The sequence below is a fragment of the Schistocerca gregaria genome, chromosome 4 (assembly GCF_023897955.1).
Source record: "Schistocerca gregaria isolate iqSchGreg1 chromosome 4, iqSchGreg1.2, whole genome shotgun sequence".
Classification (NCBI taxonomy): Eukaryota; Metazoa; Arthropoda; class Insecta; order Orthoptera; family Acrididae; genus Schistocerca; species Schistocerca gregaria.
This window is the reverse complement of record NC_064923.1, coordinates 754,588,098-754,608,260: the sequence shown is the minus strand read 5'-3', so window position 1 is coordinate 754,608,260 and position 20,163 is coordinate 754,588,098. Positions and strand designations below refer to the sequence as shown.

General features: G+C 39.0%; 1 protein-coding gene across 1 annotated transcript in view; it reads left to right on the top strand.

The window, feature by feature from the left end:
- Nucleotides 1-20,163, top strand: part of LOC126267900 (uncharacterized) — a 1,063,720-nt gene that overhangs the window by 1,032,706 nt on the left and 10,851 nt on the right. The window contains exons 51-52 of the mRNA XM_049973211.1: nt 7,040-7,234; nt 14,111-14,584. Coding sequence (XP_049829168.1) covers nt 7,040-7,234; nt 14,111-14,584 — 669 coding nt within the window. The remainder of the gene's footprint in view (nt 1-7,039; nt 7,235-14,110; nt 14,585-20,163) is intronic.

Below are 20,163 nucleotides of genomic sequence, written 5' to 3'. Positions count from 1 at the left end.
TTTAGCACATTTACTATTTTATTTGCTTAGGGTGATGTGCCACCATTGATTCTTTTAATATTTCTTTGAACCAGTGAATTCAATCGTACTGAAGGATTCAAATTATTGGTACCACACACACACACACACACACACACACACACACACACACACACACACACACACACATAAACTATCATTCACATTGTTTTGTTTGTGTAACATCACAAAAAATACATACGTAAATACTGCAACTGACTACAAGACTAATTCTCAAAACATGTTTTGCTCAGCATGAATAAAATACATAACCGGCACTAAAAACATTTGAGCAGCACAAAGTGAATGACGATGTCAACTAGCGCTCCAAGTGTCCATACACCAGAACATGCTAAATATGGTTCGACAAAGGTGTCACGATGATCACATCACAAAACTGCGTTTGCACAGTAGAGGCAGTTTGGAAATGGTTGTGATTGGTTATGATATCTTCATTTGAATGAACCTACAGCAGTTACTCCAATCAGCCACCACACCAAGTAGATCTTGGCAGCGGCCAGGGATATGGCACAAATTGTTCAAACTTTTACATGTTTACTGGTTCAAATCTGCTGAGTGGAGTGGCCTTGTGTCAAGAAACTTAACTGTGTAATATTTGTAAACACTACTTGATGGCCAACATTGTGTCAGCATCATTTTTTTGTAATGCATAAATTGTGGGAAAATTATAAATATGTTGATGCAAAATTGGGTGGAAATTAACATTGGGGGCATAGGAAATACGACAGGACCAATAAAAAATGTCGTAAACAGTGGGAAAACATAAATTCTGGGAATGATAAAGCAGGGATATACTGTAGCTGCCAATAAGTCTTAGCTTGACAGACGAACAACTTCTGTGAGTGTTTGTCATTTTGCTTCAATTTTTTTGGCAAATACTGACTTGGAATAAAGGTGCAACCCTAAACAGTATCGCCAACTAAGCAACAGATCATTCAGAAAGAAGACGCTGCAACACATCATCATTCAGCTGTCAGAGATTCTTTGGTCCTACTCTATGGTCCTCGTGATGGAGAAAGATTGCACATGGTGTATCTTTGTTGATTACCAATGGCTGAACTAAATAACCACACAGGATGTCTACTCATTGGCACAATTTGGTGATAACTTGAACTACTTCAGTGACATGAAGTCATCTTCCACTATGGATATGCAGATTGAGAGTGATGAGGGTGACCTAGAGAAGACTGCTTTCATAACACCTGATGGCTTTTATGAGTTCAAAGTTATGCTGTTTGCTCTGTGCAACACTCTAGCCACATTTGAACACTTTATGGACAACCTGCTTCAACATTTTATATGGATGATGTACCTTTGCTATCTGGACAACATTTCTTTCTCTAAGACATTTGAAGAGCATCTAAGCCACTTGACAATTGTGTTGAAATATTTCCATATATCTGAAAATATGCCTCTTCATTACCAAAAAAATAAAAATCTTTAATAATGTGAATTCTTTACAGATGAATGGAAAAACTAGTAGAAGCCAAGCTCGGGGAAGATCAGTTTGGATTCCGTAGAAATGTTGGAACACGTGAGGCAATACTGACCCTACGACTTATCTTAAAAGCTAAATTAAGGAAGGGCAAACCTACATATCTAGCATTTGTAGACTTAGAGAAAGCTTTTGACAATGTTGACTGGAATACTCTCTTTCAAAATCTGACGGTGGCAGGGGTAAAACACAGGGAGAGAAAGGCTATTTACAATTTGTACAGAAACCAGATGGTAGTTATAAGAGTCGAATGACATGAAAGGCAAGCAGTGGTTGGGAAGGGCATGAGACAGGGTTGTAGTCTCTCCCCGATGTTATTCAATCTGTATATTGAGCAAGCAGTAAAGGAAACAAAAGAAAAATTCGGAGTAGGTATTAAAATCCGTGGAGAAGAAATAAAAACTTTGAGGTTCGTCAATGACAGATGACATCGTAATTCTCTCAGAGACAGCAAAGGACTTGGAAGAGCAGTTGAACGGAATGGATAGTGTCTTGAAAGGAGGATATAAGATGAACATCAACAAAAGCAAAACGAGGATAATGGAATGTAGTCGAATTAAGTCGGGCGATGCTGAGGGAATTAGATTAGGAAATTAAACACTTAAAGTAGTAAAGGAGTTTTGCTATTTGGGGAGCAAAATAAGTGATGATGGTCAAAGTAGAGAGGATATAAAATGTAGACTGGCAATGGCAAGGAATGTGTTTATGAAGAAGAGAAATTTGTTAACATCGAGTATAGATTTAAGTGTCAAGAAGTCATTTCTGAAAGTATTTGTATGGAATGTAGCCATGTATGGAAGTGAAATATGGACGATAAATAGTTTGGACAAGAAGAGAATAGAAGCTTTCAAAATGTGGTGCTACAGAAGAATCCTGAAGATTAGATGGGTAAATCACATAACTAATGAGCAAGTACTGAATAGGATTGGGGAGAAGAGAAGTTTGTGGCACAATTTGACCAGAAGAAGGTATCGGTTGGTAGGACATGTTCTGAGGCATCAAGGGATCACCAATTTAGTATTGGAGGGCAGTGTGGAGGGTAAAAATCGCAAAGGGAGACCAAGAGATGAATACACTAAGCAGATTCAGAAGGATGTAGGTTGCAGTAGGTACTGGGAGATGAAGAAGCTTGCACAGGATAGAGTAGCTTGGAGAGCTGCATCAAACCAGTCTCAGGACTGAAGACCACAATAACAACAACAACTAGCTAATGGAAATATTCTGCCATGATCTGGAAACAGTAAGAACTTGATACAGAAAAAGTAAGAGCCATAACAAGTTTTTCAACTTCTCAACATATTTAATGTGAGAGGTTTCTTGGAATGTGCTCCTACTATGCACTGTTTTTAATGGATTGTATTTGCAAGGAATGGGCACTACAAGAACTGCTGCCAGGAGATACCAAATTCTTCTGGAATGAGGAGCAATAAAACAGCAAACAGCTCATCATAGAAATGAAGAAGCAGTGCAACTAGCATGCAAGTGGATATTTAATATCTGGGATAAGGGACATGACTTACAGTCTTGTTCATCTACTGCATATATTTACACCTGTGCAGAAGGTCAGGCTATCAGGAAAAAAAATGTTAAAGCACTTCTTTGGCATATACTAAATCCAGTGTTGCCTGTGAGACATTGTGTTTGAAGTTGAGGATGATGACTGTACATTAGAAAGACAGGGATTGGAATGCCTTGGCATACCAATTAAATCAGAACATTGCAGCAAGCATGAAGATATGACAACACATCCACAATCTTGGGATTTACCAGCACCACCATATGAAAGACCACTGACTAGATCCAGATCCAAAAAGCTACAGCCCACTCCAAAATTTGTTTTACGACCAAGGAGACACAATTCAAATCATCCACCATTGTGTAATGTTTGTAGTTGTTGGCTGGCAATTTGTGGCTCACTGCTTTGAGTCCCACCACCTGCAATTGTTTGTCACCTAACATTTGTGATTTCTGGAATGTTTTGGGACTTATCTTTTTGGTGGAATATTTTCACTTGTTAGATCATTTTATCTGCACTGTACTTTTGTTTGTGCTCAATAAATGTTCTTTCAGTATGAAGTGTTAGTCCTTGTTGATGTCCCTGCTCTTGTAACTGATACTTGATTCTGGATTCCACATAACAAAATTTTCAGATGGCAGAATTATCCTGGCAACCCGCAACGTAATTTCCATATTGATTTTGTTTCCCAATCTCTCAATCAGTTTTTCACAGATTTATGTGTGGTCATTTCACATTTTTATTCTTATGTTTCCAGTGTTGGATTTCAATTTTGTATTTTACATTTTTACTTCAGTTGTTACTTCTTAAGTTTATCTCCATTTCTTACAGTGTTTACCCCAGTGCTCATTCTCAATGTCATTATATTCATTTCCTCTTCCTACAGCTGCATTTGATTTCTGGTTGATAGCTTCTCCAGCAACCCACATTAATTCAAAAGAACATATCTATCCTTAGAAAATCTCAGCCTGACATCCTATTCCTGAAAAGCTGCCTAACCCATGGAATCCTCGCCAATGAAAGCCAACCAGTATTTCATAAAGGCCTTGCAGTCTCCAAATTCAGTCAATCCATATTCCTCAAAAATCTTCCTGTCACAGGCATATTGAATTACCTCTGCTTCTTCCTCTGGATTCTCCTATTATATAAGTCCGATTTCTTACATCTCCCAAATTGTACTTCTAACTCTTTAGTGACTGGTAGAACTCTCTTAAACATCAAATCCTGGAGTGTGTCCTTCCATTATTTGTATACCATCTAGTACTTTTCCAGCACCATAACAATGTGCAGTTGGTTGTAATATTGCCCAGAATCTTCTTTATCATCCCTTGGTACATACACCAAATTCAGAGTGACAGCTGCTCTGTCCAGTAAAGGCTGATGGTATAATTCTTTCACTGAGGTAGTCATAAATTTAATTTGTATATTCCAATTTTTGTCTGCCATTAGACCTATGCTCTTTACAGACCAGTCTTTTTGGGAAGTGCCCCAATGACATGTCCTTTATTCCCAGTGCCTTCCTCCTAATTTCAGTTATAGTTGAAATATTGATTTTCCTTAGCTACAGGTGTTTTGGAAGTAATTTTCTTTTACTATCAAGCCCTTTAACATTCCAAATGACAAATATAAGTACATTAAAAATGCCATATTCCTTTATATACCTTTAGTCGGCATATAGATACATCAAATCCTATGCCTGAAGCATCATTGGTGTTTGTGACTAGAATTTTTACTGTTATGAGGATACTGGCCTCTTGATACATTAGGCAGGTGGAGGGAGCCATCAACCCTATGTCACATAAACTACTTACTCGCACACACACACACACATATCCATCCGCACATGGATATGTGTGTGTGTGTGCGAGTGTACACCTGTCCTTTTTTTCCCCTAAGGGAAGTCTTTCCGCTCCCGGGATTGGAATGACTCCTTACCCTCTCCCTTAAAACCCACACTTTCATTTTTCCCTCTCCTTCCCTCTTTCCTGACGAAGCAACTGCCAGTTGCGAAAGCTCGTAATTCTGTGTGTGTGTTTGTGTGTTTTGTTCATGTGCCTGTCTGCTGGCGCTTTCCCGCTTGGTAAGTCTTGGAATCTTTGTTACATTTAGGTTTAGATAAATCAATAGAGATTTAATCTAACATTGAAGCCACTGTCAATTTATGATGTTTCTCTTGTGTCTTTGCTGCTTACCATTGAGCATGTTCATATATGTTGATACAGAAATGGTTTGATGGTTGAGAGAGAGCAGACTGAACTTGTTTTCTGTTTCAAAATGCTATTGGCACTGGATGAAATATTAGTGTACATACTGTATGCTTATAACTCAAAAGTACTAGTCTAATATGTGAATGATGTCATTTTGCTTTAGGCTGCTAAGCAGAATGATTTCATTGGAAAATTTCACTAAGGCTGTCAACCCAGTCCTCATCAAAATTGTAGTCTAATATGTGTCAGTCCCTCATCATAATTCTAGTCTAGTATGTGTCAGTTCTTCTAATTGAATGTTGTACACAGTCTGGAAAACTGTAGTTAATAGTAATTTCTGATGCAGTACCCTAAGCCTTTTGGTACACATAAACTATCCTACTGCTCTCACCAGGTGACTCCTGCATCTGTTCCTCCTTACACAGCTTGCTTGTTTTATACTGATTACTGATACTAATAATGATGGTAAGTCAAACCCATTATAACATTCTCCATTCTTGTGAAAGATGTCAAGATGTTAAACATGTGGAGAGCTTCTTTAGCCAGACCAAGCAGTTAGGTACTGGTAATGAATGACATGATTACTGAGACGACTATTTGTTCAGTCATAGATCACAGTTTGAATTATAAAATATCACCATTCAGTGTATTATGTGACTTACTGAGGCCATTATGACTACCATAATGTTATAAGAAACCAGTCACAAAAAGACGTTACACTGTGAACAGGCTGTTAACGTAATTTTATTTCCAGCATATGGAGCAATTATAGTTAATATGCTGCAGCATTTGACCAAGGACTTATTACTGTCTGTGTTGCTCTGTATTAATAACCTCCTACTTTATTTTAAGCAGAAGATAAATTTAATCATTTTTCGGGAAGAAAAAGTGTCTGCTGTAAACCAAATAGAGACACACATCTTCAAAGATAATAGTAAATTATATTTTTATGAAAGTCATTATAAGGTCTAATATGAAATGGTTAACCTTAAACTCTGGAAAAGCGCTCAACTCATGCAGTTTCATAATGTCAAAATTGTCCACTTCTTATTTCTAATTAGCTCAATAAATTAATTATAAGTTTTTAGGTACGCTTACTGATGAAAACTGAAAAACTTTGCACACACTTCCTAAAATGTTTATAATGAGCCATTTTTGCTGCGAGAATAAGTTTGTGCTTTGAAAATGTGGAAATCAGCAATTTAATATTTATGTGAAAATGTCTGCCACACTGGAGAGGTGTTTTCAATTCAGATAGAAGCTCTTCCTCCTTAACAATTCATTTGCTGATGAGGGCATCTTGATGAGAAATAAGTAATGCATTGCAAGGCTGTAAATGGCCAACTTGTAGCCATTCAACTGCACTGAATCTTTTAAACAGAATGGCCAGTCGACACTTTCTGTATCATAATGTTTATTGTGAACATAGTATTTGAAACATGTAACTAACTAAAATGAACTAACAGTTAGTGTATGTTTGAGCATAATGGAGTTTTTCATTTGCTTAGTCATAAATTTTTGAGATTCATGTAAATGTAAATAACTATACTACAGGTAACAATTCAGTTGAGAGCTGCAAAAATCAAAATAACTCAGTCTCTTATTTGTTTGGATATTGCCACTCTTTCATTTTCAACCATGTAGTATGTGCTGTAGTTGTAAAAGCTATGAATGAAGGACTGTGTGCATTAATTTTGTTGGAAACAAAATGTTCTAGAATGCACATGATCTATAGTGTAAGTTAGTATCATAGAGCTAATTTTCAGTATTTACTTCTTCCAGATATTGCATCAAAACACATGAGTGAAATGACAAGTACATTTAAGTCCAGAACACAAAAGTTTGTGGACGATATCATAACAGATATGAAAGTGACGAAACCAGATAAGTCTATCCTGAAACCAACTACGCCTGCTGTCACAAATGGTGATAAAGAGCCTCAGGCATATAGAGAAGAGTCCAGAGCATCCCAGTATGGTAAGACAATGCTTATCTTCCCCTTTCTTCTCATTTCAGCCCCTCCCCCTGTTATACCTCAAAATTTGAAATGCTTAAATTACAATTTGATTGCATATTTATAATAATTTTAGACATAATTTCATGATCAATTTCATTGGCCAGTTTCACAAATTTAGTATTTAAAATATACTCTACATCAGAATGTTTAAAAGAAATACACTGATATAACAAACGTCACGGGATAGGCACCTAATATCGCGTGAGGCCCCCCTGTGGATTCCAGTGACACGCCAAGGAAGTGGGTGTACAAGTCCCTGGTACTACTCTGGAAGCAGTTGACAACAAATTGTTTGCAGAGCAGCAGCCAGTCCTAGTCTGTTTGTGGCTGCAGGATCGATGACACGGAGCCTGCCTTCCATGCCTTTCTGGATATCCTCGATGGGGTTCACACCTGGGCTCCAGGGTGGTCTTCTCTGTCTTTGCACCTCCCCTGCATATTGCTGGAACCATTCCCAGGTGACATGTGGACGATGTGGCAGTGCATTATCATCTTGAAACACTGCAAAACTGTAAGGATGATGGAAGGCGAAAAATGGGTGGAGCTGGTCCCCCAGGAGTTCAGCATACAATTGACCATTCAAAGTCCCTTCCAGAAGAACAAAGGGCCCCATTCCACATTAGGAAAATGTACCCCAGAGCATAACAGACACACCACTGCCTTGGCCTGCACCTTCTTGGAGGCAGGATCAGTCGATTCATTTGGTCTGCACCATACACTGTGCCTCCCATGTGCAGTGCCAGCTCCCATACCCCAAGGAACCCATGTCCCTACAAATTGCCCACTGGGAGATGTGTGTAGCATTTCCTGTGTTGAATTGAGCCATGATTCATTGCACTGTTGCCTTTCTGTCCCTATTGATGATCCATCTCAGATTTCTTCGGTCACTGTCATCAAGGGTGGGTGGACAGCCAGTAGTTCATCTGTGGTTGACACTCTCATTCAACCATTCACAACACACCCTGGACACAGCTGAATATGTGAAACCAAATTCCTGCACCACTACCAAAATAGAAATTCTGACCCACTGGGCACCGACCACCATACCTGACTCACGACAGTGTTTCATGTTACAGAAACCGCTTGCACAACCACTTTTCAGAAGGTCTCCTATATGACTTCAATTGGCAGGGCAGTGTGGTGCACATACAACACACCTGTATCATCTTTGCCCCACTATTCCATGTCAGTGTATTACTAGTGTTTATATTAATTGCGCCTTTGTATCATAAGAAAAATTCAGTTGACAAAACTACAAAATTACAAACAGACTGAATGACTGGCCACCATTTTCCTTGAGGAGATGGCATTCCAGCACTGCTAATAAACATGTATGAAAATGTAAATGTTAATCTTGGCTCACAGAAGTATTAGTTCCTGCCTCAGGAGTAAAAGAGGGATATGTTAGAGAAAGTTCAAAAGGGGTGGCAAACTGCTCGGAGCTTAGATTGAGCGAGAGCCACATTTTGCGAGGTTGGAGGGAACTGTAACATATTGCAAGTAATATGCTGCGGCATGCTACACAGAAAACTTTTATGGAAACAATTATGAAAAGGTACAGAAATTGATAAATAATAGAAAATATGACTGCAAGATGATCGTTGGGGACTTTAATTCATTAGGAACTGAAAAATGGAACTAAAATGAAAATGACTGCATTGTATCAAACAATAAAGAAATTGTGCAGCACCAATGATCCTCAAGCACTTATTTACAAATGATCATAAACTCATAAGATGGAGGCAGGAAATAAAAAAAATGTTGATCCTGAGAATTTATTTATGAATAGGAAAGTACAGGAGATTAAGTTAAATTATCAAAGAAAGGTTACACAGATGTAGACAAGTGAGGCAATTATTTAGCAAGGCTATTTATGCCAATAGCATAGAGAGAGAGAGAGAGAGAGGGGGGGGGGGGCAAATGAAAAGGAAACGTTATTACATTTTTGAATGAAGTATATAAAGCCATGTGAAGTACTAAGAAAGGAAAAGCTCTAGGATATGAAGCTACTCCAAAGAAATTATTAAGCTATAATTGTTCTGCATCACAAACAGGAAGACTAACAATAGAACTGTCATATTTCTCTCCAAAATGTATGAGATGTTCAATAAGATTATGTGTGGAACTAGTACTTTATTGAGGGGTGACTAGACCCTTCAACAACAACAACAAACAATGGCATTAGCCAGAGCTTAACAAATAGCCTCAAGTGCCCTAATGTTACATCAATGCCCGTTTCCAACTGGCCATGGCTAGTGGAGATGGGTGCCTTCAATAACTGCTTACACAACATTACTGATTTATGTAATTTATTTCCTTTGATTAATTGGGTAATAAATTCTCAACCAATAACAGTAGCAAATAACATCACTTTCAAATAAAAAGTTACAGAATCGTAATTGTAGAAAGGTACCTTACAAACTTAAAAATTCACTTTCATTTAACATGCAGATATAAAAACATATCCAAAACTCACTGTCAACACATTTGTCAGTTGCCAGTGTTTATAACCCGCTGAACCTACTGCAGAGAACTGACAATTTCAAATCTATCCAGTGAGTAATCCTGATAACAGAAAATTATGTTCACAAGTAAGAAATATAATAACTTTGTGACAATGCCCATCAGCAGATGGCCACACGTTTACACAATCGTAAATTCTGTTGAAAAGTGACAGTTACTGCTCAATCTCCACACAGTTAAGTAAACTAACACCGCAGAAGTCACTGAAGGTTAATACACGTACCATATTCCACTGCTTTCTTCCCCAATATCATGACATCATTATTGTGGGTGAACATGCTACAGCACAGCGTGTTCAGGTTGGACCCACACTGGCATGTTTATCTGCCATGGCACAATACCCGCAAACGACATTGACCACAGCTCGCTCTAAATTGCATCCATACAATTTCAGAGCCCACGGCTTTTCGTTCCACAGCAGCGTTGAACTCCCGAGCATCTCAGTTTCACTGTCAGTTCATTACCACAGAGTGCTAAATTATTACTGCAATATTTGGACCATATGGACCCCAACACTCCGCCGTTCTGCCCTCGTTCGGTACTCTAACCCTCTACTCCTTGTCGCCAGAGGGCCAGCTGCCGCCAGCTCGGCGCCCCAGTATCTCTGGCGAGGCCAATATTGACCTTAACACTTGCATTAGGAACACAATTGTGCCGAAAATTGCCACATTACAAACAACAGAGTTGAAGAAAACATTGGGCATTAATTAAAAAACAAACAAGCTGGCTTTGGATGTGGATGTGGATGTAGCACAGTGCATCATTTCCAAGTCATGAACAAAATCACAGAATTGAACAGTGAGTGTGAATTACCACATTACTTGGGGAATCCCAAGTAATGTGGTAATTCACACTCACTGTTCAATTCTGTTTCTTTTTTATGAAAGAATTACCACAGTTTCAATGAAATTTTGTTAACAACCATCAAGGTACAAGGTGTTGATTCAGTATATAGTGGTATACTAAATAAAACATACACCAGTGCTATAGATCCATCACAGTAGTGAGATATTATGATTTGAAGAGGGATTGTATAGGGAGATATCATATCACAAAAACTATTCCCAGTGGCTTTTGGGGAAGAATTCAGATTCTCAAACGGGATAAATGAAGATGGAACATGTGTTCTTTGAAAATAGTTGATGACCTTGTACTGTTTGTGTTAAGTGCAAATAAACTTCTACTACTAATGAAAGAAGTTAAAGGAGCAAGTCTTAAAGTAGACCTGAAAATAACTGATAACACATTAACAATAATTGATAACACATTAACAATGTAATGAAAGAACCAGGTGATGGGTGTTGATATTTAGAGTAGTGGAAAACAATGACTGTGAGGACTGCACAGTAAATAATCTGAATAGTGTAAATGACCTGTAGTGCTTTTAGCAAACTAAGCAGAGCTTCAAAATTTAAGTTTACAGTGTGTCTGAAATTGCCAGTTTTGACTTACGGCAGTGAGACATGAACTTTTTATGTAAAACATGTCCAAAAATTTGGGGTTATTTGGTTACTGGCTGACTTACTGAAGTGGAGGATGTATTTTTATCTATAATGAAAATGGAATGAAGGTGAGTGGTGTTTGTAACCAGGGAGTCATTGATAGATGGACCAAGGAAGCTCTCGCTGGATTCCAAGGGGGAGGGGGGGGGGGGGGGGGGACGGTGTTATGGAAGGTGGGTATATGACATTAGAAAATGTACAGGACCAACACTGATTGTTTAACTGAAGATTTTAAATAAATGTTCATGTCTGTTAACCCCACCCAATAAAAGATAGCTAAGAACTTTTCCCCAGTATAAACTCAGTGCCTAAGGGGGATGATTCCAGTTAAGCTTCCAGAACAGGATAATATCGAAGTCTTTCTCCAGACGAAAACCGTTTTTTGCCATTTATGAAACTCTTGACAGAGCATCCAACCTTGACCTAATCTCTCTCTCTCTCTCTCTCTCTCTCTCTCTCTCACACACACACACACACACACAAACACACACACACACACACACACACACACACACACACACACATATATTTGCAAGCTTTTGGAGCAAGTAGCTCTGTCTTCTGGCAGCAAGTAGCTCTGCCTTCTGGCAAACTGGTTGAAGGTGAAGGAACTGAGTGAAAAAAAAACGACTGGTGAGGTTAAGGAAAAGGGGTAGAGTTCAGGAAAGTCGCCAAGAACCTCAGGTAAGGAAAGACTTACCGGACATGGTGAGAAGGAAAGACTGCACCGGAAGGGATTTGAAAAACTGAGAGCTTAAAGTTGGAAGATAGAGGAAAACTGAGAGCTTAAAGTTGGAATATAGAGTAATATGCAAGATGAAGATTGCTGCCAAACCATTGTGCATGAGTTAATAATAATGAAAAGCTAGATGCGTTGTATGTGAAAGACTTCCCTCATATATTACAGACTGCTAGCACACCTAGAAAAGCTTTTCTTATCCCTCCCAGTTGCATCTTATCCTTGTCAGACCCTATGCTCCTTCTGCACCCATCTCTCTCCACCATCTATAGCTCCTACTCCTGTGACTGTCCCCATTGTAAGAATTGCCCTATACACCCTCCTATCGCCATATATACCAGCCCTGTAATTGGCAAAACATGTACTATCAATGTGAGAGACACCTGTGAAATGACACATGTTGTGCACCAGCTGTTATGTAAACACTGTTCGGCCTTTTGCATCTTCATGACTACCGCCGAGTTATCAGCTGGGATGGATGGGCATACAAAGAGGGTGTATATTGGCAACACACAGTATCCTTCAGAGCCTCCTCTGCAACATGACAGTCATAACCTCAGCACATGTTTCATCATACGTGCCATCTGGATTCTTCACCCAGACACCAGTTTCTCAGGACTCCACATGTGGGGAACTGGTGCTACAACTCGTCTTGGTTCTTGCCACCGACCTGACCTTAATTTTTGTTACTTTCTTCAGACTCTTGCTTTCTTCGCTTCCTTTTAGTTTTCTACATCTTTCATTTTCTGACCTGTCTGTTTCTCACCATCCCCCTCCCACCTCTATCACATACAATTACTTAGATTTTCGCTCTTATTCATTCATTCATGATGTTTTGGCAATAATCTCTGTCTTCCAAATTACCCTACCTTCCAGCTTTAAGCTCTAAGGTTTTCAGTTCCCTTCCTGTGCAGTCTCAAACAATCAGTCTTTTCTTCTCAATAAGTCCAGTTAGTTTCCCCTGACCTGGGGATCAATCTATTTAGGTTCTTTTAGACCAACAAATTGATCGTTCAGTTGCAATGTGAGTTCAAGAAATATTGCTCCCACCTTGACATCCTTACACTGATACAATCAGAAGTAAGTGAGACATTCCTGACTTTTAATTTTATTTTGCAGCAGAGTAGTCATATAGTCATCATTTATTAATTCTGGACAATTATAGATTATTTGTTTACTGTTTACATTGGTAGATGTCCATTAGCTGTTACCATGAAGAGGACGTGTCTTGAAACTACCTGGCGAATTAAAACAATGTGCTGAACCGAGACTAGAATCCAGAACCTTTGCCTTTAGCAGACAAATACCCTACCAACTGAGGTATCTGAATACTACTCACAAGATTTAATTCTGCTGTTACCTCTCTCTCGTAATTTGCAAACTAAGAAGTTCCTCTGAAAACTCCTTTGTCCTTGGAGCACTATTCTGCAAGGTATGCAGAACTTCTGTGACATTTGGAAGATAGGGGAGGGAGGTAAAGGTGGAAGTAAAGCTTTGAGAATGGGTTATGAGTCGTACCTCTGTAGCTCTGTCAGTAGAGTGTATGCCTGCAAAGGGTACAGGTTTGGTCCCGAGTGTGGCATATGGTTGTTATCTGCCAGGAAGTTTCAAATCAGTGCACATTTCATTACAGTATGAAAGTACATGTAAGATGTTCCTTCTCTGTTTTAAAACCATATGTGTTGTAATTGTTGTACTGTGCCCTCCCTGTCTGCATTAATTTTTTTGGCTACAGAATATAGCTGTTCACATACCTAAATGATTCATGGTTTCACCAGTGATGTTGTGTTGTGTTATTTTTGGCATGCTTTATCACATGTTGGTACTTAATAATGGAAATTGTCATTAATTGAGTTAAAAGTCTCACTAATATTACAAACTTCAACAAAACTAATAACAAGATGGAACAAAACTAAGATACTTCTACATGAGAAGTTTTTCAGAGAAGAAAAGTCACTATACAATGTAACATTCAATTTTATCGTCAACTACTGAATTAATTTTTAGCACATCTATACATTTTTACAAATGAAACTGTAGTAATTCCAAAATCATTTTATATTTGTGCTTAGGTACTAAACATATAGATCCTGATACAGGGTTAATATACTTTAAATATGACTTTGGCTATGAGTTTGGTATTGTACTCCCTGGAGAAGGAGGAGGGAAGAAAGAAAGTCATGAACCAAAGCTGAAAGCTGCAGGAAAACAACCTGGTGACATCGATGTACCTGTAATCCATGAAAGAACAGATGGACAAAAAGAAACACAGACGCCCAAGACTGTAACACCACAGTTTCGACCACGGAAGTTTGTCCATTCTAAAGCAGTGAAATGGGATCCCGGAGCATCAGAAAGTGAGATGTCAGAAGCAGAATGCGAGTCAGGGGCTCAACGCCGCCGTCTGTTACCTCAGTCTTCTGCACTTCCGGTGCACATTCAAATTCCTGCCGGTAGTGGGAGCACGGCTGACACACCCAGCCCCGTGTCACTGTCGCCCAGCCTGCCGAGCCTTTCTCCCCACCATGTTGGGGATGCATCAGCAGGTACTTACGTCTGGTGTATGGTGTTGTGTCATACTCTGTGGCGTGACGTGTGTGTCATTCACTGGCTTTACTTCTGTGCTCTGTGTATAGTGACATGCTTCAAGGCTAAATTTCCATTTTTGTTTCCAATTTTCTCACAACCTTTTCTGTATTTGAACTTCATTTCTGTTATATCTGTTTGCTTTAAATATCATTTTCACAATAAATGTTTTTTAATCACATTATTGCCGTTCTCCATCATAATTTACATTTTTGAAACAACTATTTTCTGGCCTTTTAATACTTGTCGTGTCAGTTGTTTATATGTTGTTGGCAAGTTGTATATTATATCTATGCTCATAATAAAACCTTCCTATAGACATTAACAATAGTACTGTTTTACTTAGTTGTTTATTTCACATCTGATTAATGTTTAGGTGTGTTCATTTTGGGTAGTGCAGTGACTTTCATTCTTTTCTATCTGTGTTACTGTGTGAGGACACACGTATTTTCATTGTTAAAATGTGACAAAATAACACAATTTCGGCTATACAAAGTGTTGAATAGAGCAATAAAGTCTGTGTATGTTTCTCTTGTAATAAAGAGCAGCAAGCCATCTAAGTTCAACTGTTTTGCCTTAGAAAGCTGAGAATGACTGAAATGTTATCCAGTAGATTATTAAGTGTTTAACTCTTTCAGTTGTTTGGTGCAGTCATTAACAAATGTCACATTACACTCTTCTTACTCCTGTTTACTAAAACTCTAAGGTCTTAACTGAAATTAGCAAATGTAATGCTTAAATTATAAACTAACCTACAAACTATCTAGAAATAAGGAGGCTTAAATTATAAACTGACCAATGTGTTGCTTTCTTTTAGAAATATGTAAAAGTTTTTGTGGTTAATTCAGAGAAAATGAAAAATGTTTGCTCGTGGAAAGAAATGAGAGAGACAGATGATCCTGGTTTGTGTATATATAGCAACTAAATCAACTTTCATTTATATTCTATATACCACTGTGATATACATGGTAGATATTATTTCCCATAGTACCACATTTTAGAGTTTTATCCCTTTCTAAAGTTCATCAAAAATGGTTGCTTAATGCCTTTAAGCATACTGTAAGTAATGTAATGTAATCTTTGTTGTCCCTACAGGAGCTGTGTGTTGGCAGCTCTAGCATACTCATAGATGCCTCAGTTAATAATGGTTCTTGTTACTTCGTAAGTAGGCTACTTTGAAAGTAGCATCTACCAGTTCAGGTTTTTCAGCACTTTCGTGATTCTTCCCTCTAGCTCAGACAAACTTATCACCATTCATTTTACTCTTCTTTGCATATACTCAGTATCCTCTGTCCTATTTGGAACAGGTCACATATGCACGACAATATTATAGGATGGGTCTTATTAGTATTTTATAACTACTTTACGATTAAAGGAGACCACTCACCGAAGAGCAGAAGAATTGTGTTATCGATAGACACACACAAAAGAAAGAAAACTTGCTAGCTTTTGGAGTTATCCTTTGTCGAGGTAGTGTAAAATAAACAAACACACATACACACTCGTGCACTGACATGCCTCTGCCCCAACATGGTGCCAGACAGACTAATAGTGTCAATTTTCTTTTGCAGCAAGTGGACTGGTTGGGTTTGGGGAAGGTCAGGTGGTTTGGATAGAGGGAGGGGGAGAGGCAGGTAGTAAACAGGGAGATGGACTAGGGGCTAGCAGCTCAGGAGGAGGCAGCTAGTTTGCTGGCTAGGAATGCGGGAGTGAGGGATGGCAGGTGCATGGGCTGGCACGATTGTAGTGGCCAGTGGAAAGTGGCACACACTGAAGGCGACTTGGGGATGTGAATTGGGAGGAGGTTACAGGAGAGAAAAGAAAAACTGTCGAGTGGACGATGAATGGACAGTCAGTTACCAGAGATGGAGGCCACAATGATTATGGAAGTAGTTAAGCTGGTGGTGGAGGGAAGGGTCCAGATGGCTAGGTTTTTGAAGCAGCAATTGAGATTGAGCATGTCTCCAAGTTGCCTGGTGGACTGCTGGTAGGTAGCCCTACAGGCATAAAATGCTGTGCAATGTTTGCAGCAGACTTGGTATATGACATGGTTCCAGTCACACCTCTGTCCATATTAAACCCACAGTACCAGTACCTGCATTTCGACAGCTGCTGTCCCTTCCGTACCAAAAAGTCCCTCCCATATAGCCTAGCCAACCATGGACGATGTATCTGCGTGACAAGAACTCCCTTCACTAATGTGCTGAAAGCCGCACAAAGGCCTTAACCAAATCCACAAACAGATTTCCCATGCCGCATCTTCACACAATCCCAATTCTCCCACCACTCCCAAGAATCAGCTACAAAGGAGCACTCCCCTCGTTACCCAGTAACACCCTATACTGTAATGACTGAACCATATTCTTCATGATGGCTTTGATTACCTCTCATCCTACCCTGAAATGAGGGACATCCTATCCGAGATCCTTCCAACCCTTCCTAAAGCTTTGTTCCATTACCCACTCAACCAACATATTTATTCTAGTCCATCCCTATGCCCCCAGTCCCAGCCCCTTGCCACAGGGATCATATCCCTCTGGCAGACAAAGTGCAAGGCCTGCCCTATCGATCCAAACAGCACATCTTATTCCAATCCTGTCGCAGAATTATCCTAACCCATCCGAGGCCACCTGTGATACTAGCTATGTCACATACCGTCTCTACTACAATCACTACACAGCTTTCTATATTGATGTGACAACTAACCAGCTGTCTAGCAGAATGAATGGCCCACACCAAACTGTTGTGAAGAACAAAGACAACCATCTAGTGACACAACATGTGGCTGAGCACAACATGCTCAGTTTCAATGGCTGCTTCACACCCCGAGCCATCTGGATCATCTCTTCCATCACCAGCTTCTCTTAACTACCCAGGGGAGAGTTATCCTATTACACATCCACCACTCCTGTAACCTTCCTGGCCTTGATCTGAGGTAATCCACTGTCCCTACGCCCTCCACCCAACTGTTTCCCTTCCTCCATCCTGTCGCATCTCCTAATTCACATCCCAGTGTCACCTTCAGCATGTACCACTTTCCACCAGACACCACTATCGTGCTAGCCAGTATACCTGCCACCCCTCCCTCACAAGCTCTTGGCTTGCAAACCAATTGCCCACCTTCAGGCCACTAACCACCAACCCCCAGTCCCTCTCCCTGCTTCCTACCTCTCTCTCTCTCTCTCTACCCACCCCATCTGACACTACACCAACCATAACCAGTCAGCCTGCTGCAAAACAGAATTGGCACTGTTAGTCTAGCTGTCACCATGTAACAGCTTAGGTGTGCCTATGCATGAATGTGAGTGTATATGTGCATATGTATATTTTACTCTAGTTTGTCAAAGAATAACTTCAAAAGCTAGTAAGTTTGGTTTCTTTCATGTGAGCTTACTGCTTTTTTGCTCAGTGGTTTCCAAACAAAATGAGTATTTTGTAAGCAATCTTCTTTGTAGGCACATGATGTTTTTCCAGTATCTCACCAAAGACCAAAGAATCAACGTCACCAGAATGCTTTAAGTACAACTGTGCCTGAGTGATCAGGTATTTCATATTCTCATAAAATGTTACTCTCAATATTTATTTGAGCTGACTTGTTCCAGTTGTGACTCATAGATATTGTAGTCATAAAATACAATTTTTCTATTTTTTTTCTTTTTTTTCTGAACATGTAAAGCCTTTTGTTGTTCTTCACACCACTTTCAGATCTTATTGCTATCTTATTATATTTGTGTATTTGTGGAGCTTTCTTCTGTATAGTATTCATTATAAATCACTACATGGTATGCAAAACATCTCAGGCTACTTTTAATATTGTCCTCCAGGTCATTAATATGTAACATGAACACCAAGGGTCCCAACACATTTCCTTGGGGCACAGTGTATTTGTTTCTACATCATCCCAGAAAACATGCTGTGTCCTCCATACCAAGAAATCCTCAGTCAATTTACAAATACCATTTAATACCTTCACATGATATTCTTTTCATGAATAAGTGTTACTGTGGTTCTGAGTCTCAAGCAGTTCACAATTCAGGAAATATTGTTTCTGCACAATTGCCTTGATCCAAGGCTTTCAGGATCCTTGTGACACAAGTGTGGGTTATGCTTTGCATGACCAGTGATTTAAGAATCCATTCTAGTTGGCACAAAGGTGGTCATTCTCTTGGAGATACCATATTAAATTTGATGTCGAAATATGTTCTAAAATTCTGCAACAGATGGATATTAAAGATATTTGATGATAGTTTCTGAAATCATTTCTGCTAACCTTCTTGTAGAAGGATCTGACATTCTTTTTCCTCAAACTACTGGACACAGTTTTTTGTTGAGGGATACATAGTACATTAAGATTAAAAGAGTGGCTAACTGAGCTGGAAATTATGTATGGAATTATATAGGGATCGCATTGGGTCCAGAGCACCAATTATCGCTATCAGTAGAGGAATGTGTATTCATCACAGAAATTATCAAAATTACATTTCATTTCACATTTCAGGCATACAGACTTAATCAGCCTCAGACCATTTTGACCAGGTGTCCTCCACAGTTAATATGACTGTTAGAAGCAAGCCTTTTCTAATAGCTTCACACTGTTGGTATAGCAAGCCTTTTCTAATAGCTTCACACTGTTGGTATATTGATATTTGTATCAGTATTACTACTAGAGTTGTGAAATTGGACAGAAGTGATATATGCTCACATGAAATTTACTCATAGCCAGACATACATTAGGGACTTGGATTAGATCAATGGACTCAGCTCTTAAATTTTTGCTGACTTCCTGATTTGGCCTTTAGCAGGTGACATTTGTTGTTGGTTCAGAATATTTACATGGTGATTGTATGACACTTTCCTGGTGGCCATTCATGGATTATTGTAACCAGAATCCAATTAGTTGAGTGGTCCCCAACCAAACTTTTTATTGATTAATGACTTCTGCACCTTACAGACTCAGCCAGATACTTTTCGTTGACTACTTCTGGAAAGGTACATTACTTCTGCCATGACCATATTTGCTCCAGTCCTTACTCCTATACTTGTGCACTGTGGAACAGGATAATCAATTGTCTTGGAGAAGATATCTCCCAAATGCTCACTCAACTTTAGGTGACATGATGATGCTATAATATTTTGCACTTGTGCAAGGCATCTCAAAATAATAGCAGTCAAAGAATGCTAATAATATGATGTTCTCTGGATGTGCAGAATATATGTAAATTTTTTTCCATGCTTTGTATAACACATTGCAACAATGACAACAATAAATTTACACATTGGTTGTATAAATTAAGTTGTTGTAACACAGGAAATTTTGAGTTCTGTTTTTGTATACTTGTTGCTTTCTATTTTTTCTAATTAATTTGCAAATATACTAAGTAATGCACCATTGAAGTCTGCTGTGTAAATCTGTTTTGAGGCGAAATGCTTTTACAGCATTTGATGTAACTGAAACCTTGCTTGTGAAGAATATCACTACTTTTTACTTAACATATTTTCTGTGAAAAAGTGGAATCATTTTCAGCTTATGAAAGTTTTA